Source organism: Triticum aestivum, chromosome 5D (assembly GCF_018294505.1).
Source record: "Triticum aestivum cultivar Chinese Spring chromosome 5D, IWGSC CS RefSeq v2.1, whole genome shotgun sequence".
Taxonomy (NCBI): Eukaryota; Viridiplantae; Streptophyta; class Magnoliopsida; order Poales; family Poaceae; genus Triticum; species Triticum aestivum.
The window spans coordinates 399,121,333-399,130,467 of record NC_057808.1 but is presented as its reverse complement, the minus strand read 5'-3'; the positions used below and the strand labels follow the sequence as shown (position 1 = coordinate 399,130,467).

The window sequence follows — 9,135 nt, the reverse complement described above, 5'->3', positions numbered from 1 at the left end:
CGCCATCACCGCCCCGATCCCCCCTCCCCCTACACCATGGCATACGCCCTGTCCTACTTTTGCGCCCGACTCGTTGGAAACAGCGGATTCAAGTGTTCCCATCGAGTCAGGCTCTGGGGTGCTTTAAATTTTGTGTCGATGCAAACCAGGTCTCCCTGTACGCAACCAAACAAGTTTTTTTCATTTCGTCCGGGCCTAGTTGGGCTATATGCAGGCAACCAAACGCGTCAGTAGTTTTTTTTTTATAGCGGCCCATGCCGAATTTTGGAAGTATTCCTACATTGTGTCCTCATTGTACTGGCAGAAAAAGGGGGACAACTCAAAGGGGGGCCACAAGACCATACTCCATCGTCGCTAGTGCGGCGCCTGTCACCCTACACCTATACGCAGAGTTCAGAGCCGTGAGACAACTCGCGAACAGATCGCCTTCCGCCGAACTGTCGCGAGTGCTAGGACGCGATCCGCATCCGCAGCCAACCCCCTGCGTCCAAGGCAGAGATCTCGGAGCCGATTCACCCCGGCAAAGGGCCAAGCCAAGTAGTGCATGCCGGCCACTCTCGGCCGGTCGCTCTGCCTCTCGGGACGTGCAGGGCTTGGCGCGCTGTCTGCGGCGAAGCGCGCGCACGGGTCTCTTTCTTCCCGTCGCCGTCGCTCGCCTTGATAAGCGACAGCGTTGCCCATTTGGCCTCCGTTTCTAATTTTAGGCCATTTTTCCATTTCAAATTTTGGAGTAGAGCCAAAGGGACCGGTGGTGCGCGCGCGCGGAAACGACAGCTGATCGAGTTGCAGCTGCGGCAGCGACTGATGTTATATGTTCCTGCGGGCTTAATTAATCCTGGTTTCACTTTCGTTGATGAGTGTCTTGGGGAGACTTGCAAGTTACAGCTGATGCGGATGCCGCAGCTGCTTTAATGGAGATTTCTTCTTCTCTTCAACCCAATTCTCATGGTTACCATGGCGCTGCGGCCGTACGTACAAGGACAGGTACAAGGAAGGCTGGAATTTAAATGCCTGGCTCTGGCTAGGCCTCTCTTTGGGAGGCATGCATGATTGCACTGCAGCAGCTGGAAGCTAGCTTAGCGTCTCGGATGCTGCTGGCAATGGCTAGTTGTGCTGCTGCTGACCTCTTCTTGGTCCGGAGCGTGACAAGTGTGGTCCGTGACGCAGCTCGACGTCGAAGACGGCGACGGTGATGGCTGCTCCTGCTGCTGATCGCCGGTCGTCTCGCCGCCGGCTGCCGTCCTCCTTGCTCTGCTTTTCAGAGACACCCGGCACACGACCCATTCGCTGCTCTGCGAGCCGTCATTGGCACGCTTGTTCTGGTCCGCCGCGCCGGCGAGGCGGTACTCGTGCATGACCCAGTCCGTGCGCGACTTGCCGCGGTGGAAGGTGAGCACCGTCTTGACGCCGACGAGCAGCTGCTTGCCAACCGGCAGCTGCACGAACACCGGCTTCTCCTTCCCCGTGGCCTTCCAGTACCCGCTGGCCGCTTTCCTCCGCCGCCCGCCACGGCCCTGCCTCGGACTGAAGAAGTAAGCCGATTCGCCCTCGCTCGCGCCTGCAGCAATCAACCGAAAACGGAACGAAATCAATTTGACAATTTCCATGTGAGCAGTCATTCATGCATGCGTGCGTGCAAGAAGCCAACAAGAAAACGCACCGGGGAGGTCCCAGGGGTCGGGCATGGCGGCGGCGTGGACGACGGGGATGACGGCGGCGGGCAGCGGGCGGTCCAGGGCCATGCGGCGGAGGTACTGCAGCACCAGCTCCACGTCGGTGGGGTGGAACCGGAACCCCGGAGGCAGCTGCTGCGTCGGCGGCGCCTCCCCTGCTGCCCGCATCTTCTCCATCAGCGTATAGTTGCAGGTTTAAGGTGCAAGTAGAAGGCCAGAAACCGATCGGCGATCAGTCCTGGAAGGCAGTACAATTCTGCCGGTACAGTTTTGGTAGAGAGGTGAGGGGGGTCGATGAGTGGAGTGGAGACGGAAAAGGCGGGGAATTTATAGGATCTGCATACGCGCGCGCGCTGTGGCGTGGAGCAGACTCCAACTCCATCCTGCCGCCGTCTATTGCTTAAGCAGTATGATTCCTTGTTGGAATAGACAAGATCCCGTCTCCCTCACCACTGAATTTGTTCCCCAACTCTTCCAGTCGAGCACGAAAGCTCGTGAGGTGCGGAATGAATACATTTGTAGAAAAATTCAGGCGCCGCTTCAAAGCTGAAAGGGATGTGATAATGCCATCGTTCTCACGTACATATGTATTTGACACTGTCATGTCATGTATTAATCCTTGTTCAATACATGCGACGGTGTCATGTATCCGTATAAACTAGTCTTGCTTGCTACACAAAGATATATAAATCCGAAGTACGTAATGGCTTGGCGTACGTATGCAATTGTGATCGTTATACACACAGAGCTGCGTGCGGGCAGCTACTGATGCTACCATATATGCTCTTGCTTGCTTGAGAGATGTTTGCTCGAGCAGAGCAGGCTTTCATGGCCCCTCGTGGGCCATGCACGTGTATTTTGACTGGACGTTGTTTCGTGGTGGGTGATGTCTTTTACGCTAATCAACAGGGCTGATCAATCATACACCATGTGCTCTGCATGTTAATTACTAGTACAACTATGTGATACGATACTGCTAAGCTACCACATGTGAACTGGGAACGAATCATGCATGTGCATGCATGCATGAGGCTGGGCCTCTTCCTTTGCTTCTACTTGTAGCTAATCATGCAGGCAGGCAGCCCAGCATTACATTAGCAACCCTTAAACTATTTCTTCTTTCTTTCTTCTAAAACAAACGTTGCTTTAACCCTGGCTTTGAGTTGCTTCCTGCCCCCTCCTTCCAGGCAGTCGGGCATCACAAGTTCCCGAATCCCAGGGGCTCTCGGCTCCACAGTAACCACACAATGATGATCGGCCCAGACCGGCGGATAGACAGATAGATATTTCTCCAGGGCCGGCACGGTCAGAAAACTTCAACCGGGATAGATAGATCACGGGCATCAGCGCCTGACTTTGCGATTTCCCATCATCCAATTGATCCCAATAGCTTTCTTGCGCCTCTTGCGTACCTCCACAATTATGTATATGTAGACTCAGTTATAACTGTCTAATTCAGCGCGATTACGACGCCGCTTCTTTTTTCCTCGCCCGAATCATCGGCAGCGGCGGTACAAAATCCGGACGACAGCGATGGGAGGCGGGTGGTGCCAAGGAGGCATATTGCAGAAGAGGCCGCGACCGGGGGCGTCAACGATCGAACTGGCGCGCGCGAGCAAGCAAGCTCGCTCGGTGGGATCGATCGATGTGGAGGGGCGGTAACTTTCGTCTCCGGCCGAACCTGTCGCCGTTAAGGTTGACAGGTGCTGGGCCGGGCCGGGCTGGGTTGGAATGAATCCAGCATGCATGGCATGGAGATGAAACTTGTGGACTTGCTTGCTCGCCCTGCCTTGCCTCGGCGCCCCCAAGGGGTAACTTCCTCGGCGGTGCTACCTGCTCGGTGCGTGCCGTCATAGCTGGATGCCTTCTGAAACATATACACGTCCCAGTGGACAGTGGTGAACTGGTGTTCATCACTGCCACGCATCGATCTATTCAGGTTCCGGCCGGGCTATGGCTAGCTCGCGCCTGAGAAACAGGGACGGACGGACGGACTGACTGACAGTCGGCAGGGATAGTTAGGCCCGCCTAATTAAGCCGGCCTGATCAACCAAGCAAGCAAGCAACGGGCGTGCACCTGCCTCTCCTAACTCCTCAAGCTCAAGCAAAGCACCATCACGCAATGATGATGCAAATGCCGGCTGGCAGAAAACAACCCCCCACACCACAGGATAGAAAGTTAGAAGAAACACATGTGTTATCGGCCTTGGTGGTAGCGTCCGGATGCGGGCAAACGCCGGACGGGGAGTAGGAGGAGCTAGCTCCGAAAGCCGCCGATCCTCGTCAGTTTGCTGTCTGTCACCCGTCGCCGTCGTACGTGCCGGACCCCGTGCTCCCGTGGGACACTGACCGTGTTCCCCGGCCTGGCCTAGCTGGAGAGCATATCGGTTCGCCTCGCCTAGCCTCGCACAAAGTCCAATCGGGTTAGCTCACCTGACGATCGTCCCTTCCTTAAACAAACGGCAAGAGGGGCAGCAGAGGAGGAGTGCCGCGGAAATGGCTGCGGAGAACAAGCAAGCGATCGATCAATCAGCTAGCTAGGCGCGCGCGCGGAAAGCTGCCCACCAGAAGTAGGTAAAGGTGAATCAATCAGGCATAGGACTGCCGCGCGGAGAGCTCGCTCGCTCGCGGCGGTTAGCTGGGACGTCCGGCGCGCGCGCGCGCATGGATTTCCCCAAACGCAAGGCAGGACTGGCGTAGGAACCCGGGAACATTCGTGTGGCGCGGCCGCGTGACCAGTGCGCTTCTCACTTCACTGGCTCGATCGACCGCGGCTGATGGGGGACATGCCATCTAGAGAACCAGTTTAATTAATCACTCCACACTTGTCTAGACTATAGTTAATTACTCAGCACTTGTCTGTCGGACGAACGGATTTGTCAATGGCTTTGGAGTGCGGATGGCTCTGACTTGCGCGTGGCGAGACTGGCCGGCAGAGGCGGACGTACGTTGGCGCCGGGGCGAAGCAACATCACCGCCCACATTGTGTTATTCTAGTCTAGTTGCTACCATCCTACTACGCACGATTGATTAGTCGACGCTGCTCTTTGGTTGCTGATTTGGCGTCAGGTGAGGGGCTCCATCCAAAGGTGTAAAGAACTCGGCGGGGTTGGTTGATGCCTTGTGTCCCCGGATACGCAACTAGGAGGACCGGGCCGGGGAGCGCTGCACTGCATGCCCATGGTTCTTCTCTCCCTTTTGGCTTTGCTTGCTTAGAGCATCTACAACTGGGCACCTCCAATCCCTTAGCGCAATTCCAACATGGACCGGACAGTTCGGATGTTTTTTTTGTATCTAACGGCGTTCATCAAAATTGTGTAGGCCAGCCCGGACGTTCGAAACCCCACAAACCGAAACCAAACTGAGGGGCGGTTTGTGGGTTTTCGGACGTCCGAAATCTCACAAATCGGAGCCAAACTTGTGGTTTGCGAGCGTCCGGGCGTCCGCCACTTGCACATCCGACAACGCGGGCCCACCCAAAACATAGGCAGGGCCGCACATTTGGTCGTTTTTGCCAATGTCCGCCCTTCCCGCTGCCTCTCCCCTTCCCCTGATCGATGCCCCCCCCCCTTCACCGCCTACCCGTTCTGCCGTCCGCCACCTCGATGGAGCCAACGCTAGAGGAAGAGCCCACATAAATGGTACTTTTCCTAAATCAAGGCGATCATCGCTTGAGGTATTTAACCGCACTACGCATGCTAATGTCAAAACCGTAAAAGAATGATACTCACTCTAATTAACATGATCTTTCCTCCATGCTAGATGATACTTTTCATAAATGAATGGATGTTCTTTCTTGTTTTAAGGAAATTAATATGACAAGGAAAGTGAAGTATTGTTTTAGTTCGTATTATTTCAAGATCCTCTATATATGTTGGTTTTTGTTTTATCGATTGAGATTACCAAAAATTCCACAGAAAACTAAGCAAGGTTAGGGGCGTAAAGCACCAAAGGAGAAGGTAAGACGAACCTACCAACTTCACTTTAATAATAGAGTGAACATTTTTATGGACGTGAACATTTTTTCTGGCCACACATGAACATTTTTTGGGAAAAAACTACATGAATATTTTATGGTGAACATTTTTCTTGCAATATATGAAAACTTTCTAACTTACCTTCTTAATGATATATAAGTGTAGTAAAATAAATAGAAAATATATGTAGAAAAGGAAAGAAAGCTTTTGCAAAGTCTTTTTAACACGGGGAGGGGAGAAGAAGGTCCTCAGAGCTGTTGCATTTTTGTATGAAAAGCAACACAACACAACAAAGAGGATACCAAAAGGAAAACAAATTTCAACCATGTCCTCCCTTTCTGCAAGCAAGAGCCTAAAGATAACAGATAAGACACAATGTAATCCTATTATGGCCAGCGTGACATCGCGAGAGCTGCTTTTGCCACCAACTCCGGCAGAAACCTTGCCATCATCGGGAGAAGAACAAGGGACTCACCATGGACGTTGGAGAGGGCTCGTAAAAAAATCTTGTTTCATCTCATGTTCAGATGGCCGAGGTTGATGTGTTGGAAAAAGATTGGCCAATGAACATCCAATGCACCATCCAAGTCCCAAAGGACAAAAGGCTTGAATGGACAACAAAGTCATTCACCCTCCCACAGAGAAATAGGGGAGCGAAAGCTTGTTGCGCCGGATGCACCACTCCAATGACTTTATTGAGAGGTAGAGTGAAAAGGCTTCCCTCCTAGTTCGCCGACCAGCAGGGTCGCTGAGAGGAAGGAACAATCCGCCACCAACCGATGTCGCTCACAGGTACCGGAGTAGATCTTCGACACGCCATGACGCCAGTCCAATAAGATATGATGAGATTGCCCATTGGGGCAACTCTATACTACCTAGCCATGACATCCAAAACGAAGGCCCCCGCCACCTCTCACACCCCTTGTCTGCTAGCGATGTCGTCAGAGGAATATGAGAGAGAGGCGGTTCGGGCGACTCTCAAGATGTGGAGGAGAGAGAAAAGGGTGGGGACACAATCCATTGACAAACATTGACGAGCGCAGATCATGGCAGGGGCGACGCTGGCATGTAGAGATGCAGCTGGACGCGTCCGCGTCTGCATTTATCATTTTTGTATTAGCATGTTTATTAATGCAACAAGGATTAGTTAAGACACGCAAGGATTCGGCAGGGCTATTTCTCACCTGTTGCGAGATGTAGCTCCGGCTCGCCTCTCGCGTGGCGCTACTGGGCTGGCCTAGTACTGCAGCTGTGGTCTGAGTTCTTTCTTCTCTTTGGTTTTCTTTGCGGTTTTATGACTATTTGTGAAGGTTTTTTTTTCTTTACAATTTTTTCAACACATGGTTACATTTTTGTACGCACTTTACATTTTTTGTATACATTAGTAACATTTTTATATACTTTTCAAATACATGATTACCATTTTAAATATATGTTTTAATGTCTGTTTTTTCATTATCATTATACAGTTATGGTATACATATAAACATTTTTATCACGCTTAAGATTTTTTAAATACATTTTTTTCGAAGACATGTTCTTCAACATTTTTTCAAGTATGTGTTAAATTTTTTTCAAATACGCTGTGAAATATATTTTTAATGATGATTTTTTCAACTATGTGAACATTTTTTGTGTTGTACAAATATTTTCAAAAATGTCGCGAAAATATTTTGAAACTCATGAACATTTTTTCAAATGTAAGGGCATTTTTTTGAACGGTACAAACCTTTTTTGATACACTTTTTTTGCATTGTATATTTTATAAAAATGCCACGCATTTTTTAAATGCGTTACTATATCTTTAAAATGTGATGTACATTTTTTTGAATGGTAAGAAACATTTTGTTATACTACGGGGAACATTTTCACATTGTATAAACTTTTTCTTAAGAGGTCACATACATATTTTTCAAAACCGTAAACATTTTGTTTGAAAATCTCATATGCTGTTTTTTGAATAGTACGAAACATCTTATTTGAATTATGCGTGCATATTTTTACATTGTATGGACATATTTTTATATATCCCGAACATTTGTATCAAATGCTATAAATGACTTTTTAAAGCTGAGCAAACCTTTTTTACACAGCATGGATATTTTTTAAACAAGCGATTAACATTTTTCTAAGATTAAATAAAAATATGTTTCCATTTCAAAAATATAAATAAACGTGCGCGAGGAGGCAACCCTCCCTCCGGCGATGGGTGGGCTCATTAGGCGTAAATTTTTTTTAGAGAAGTGCCAAAGCTTTATTACTCAAACTTGACAATGTTTGGGATACAAGTAGGATCGTGGGGGTGGCCTAACCGGACATAACGCCCTCGCTCTAACGAATAAGAAAACTTGGCAATCAAATGAGCTTCTGTATCCAATGCCTGAACCTCAGAAAGAAAATTACAAACAAATTCCAAAGCTCGAAATTTGACTTCAACAATAATTTGGTCATGCATCCCGCTGCAACCCTTCCGTATGTTGTTTGCAACTTGCTTCGAATCGGTGGCAATCACAATGTCATGGAGAAGAAGATCATCAGCCAATGAGAGAGTTTCCCTACAAGCAATAGCTTCAAGAATCGCCACATCTCGAACGCCATGAATCACCAGTGCAGAAGGACCAAAATAATTTTCAGATGAATCCCAATAACCCTTTGTCGTTGAACCTCTAATGCAAGATCTTGCCGGGCCAGCCTCGACATGAATTTTTGCGTATCCTGCCGCCGCCATGCATGCGGTTATATGCCTATGATTGATCATAGGTTGATGTTGGGGGTGGCTTTCCAGGTAACATCTCCTAACTCTGATATAAAGTTTGAGACAAACATGCTCGTTGATAGTGGGCTTTGAAACACTCCTTCGTACCTGACCTTTCTTCTCGCCCACAATGTAGCCCATAAGCTCATTACTAACTGCATGAAAGCTTCACAAGATAGTGACTCCGCCATAGTAAATAGCCATTGTTTCACACTTGGCTCGGTGGTTGCTATCATATGGGCCGCCAACTCATAATCAACTAATGACGAGATGCACCTAGACATCGAACATTATATTTAGGAGTGTCGCCACTAGTCATACCACATAGCCCACATGTACTCTTCGTTGGCATTTTTACGATGACAGTGCACTTCTTCCGTGGGTAAAGAATGCTTGGCCAATCTTCATAAAAACGTTCTAATCTTGCCGGGGACTTGTGTTTTCCACAAGATTTCCAAGATGCTTCCTCTTGTCCCAAATTAGACGATCTAGCATTCCCTTCTAGCCAGACTTCTCTTCGCAATTTGGCTGCTATCATCATTTTATATGCTGACCGAACTGAGAATGCATCATTCTTCTTAAAAAATTCACGCCCAACAATCGCTAATATTTCTTATACACAGTGGTATACTCGTTATGACCGAAACATCAATGAGAATAAATACCTCCTCAACCTGTGCTCTAATCCAACACGTGCGAATAAAATGGGTCCAAATGGGCCGCAGTTTTG

The 9,135-nt window shown here is 49.0% G+C and overlaps 1 protein-coding gene across 1 annotated transcript; it reads right to left on the bottom strand.

Moving 5' to 3' along the window:
* Positions 1–792: 792 nt before the first annotated feature.
* On the bottom strand, positions 793–2,014 carry LOC123122100 (NAC domain-containing protein 41). Its single transcript, XM_044542237.1, has 2 exons — positions 1,661–2,014; positions 793–1,558 (listed from the first exon to the last, which is right to left on the bottom strand). The coding sequence occupies exons 1-2, from the start codon at positions 1,848–1,850 to the stop codon at positions 1,077–1,079; spliced, it is 672 nt and encodes a 223-aa protein (XP_044398172.1). The 5' UTR covers positions 1,851–2,014; the 3' UTR covers positions 793–1,076.
* Positions 2,015–9,135: the final 7,121 nt, after the last annotated feature.

Excerpts from the sequence above, each read along its gene's own strand:
- LOC123122100 (XM_044542237.1), bottom strand. The coding sequence starts at position 1,850 with ATGGAGAAGATGCGGGCAGCAGGGGAGGCGCCGCCGACGCAGCAGCTG. Across the intron at positions 1,559-1,660 it reads CGACCCCTGGGACCTCCCCG|GCGCGAGCGAGGGCGAATCG; the intron begins GTGCGTTTTCTT and ends TGATTGCTGCAG.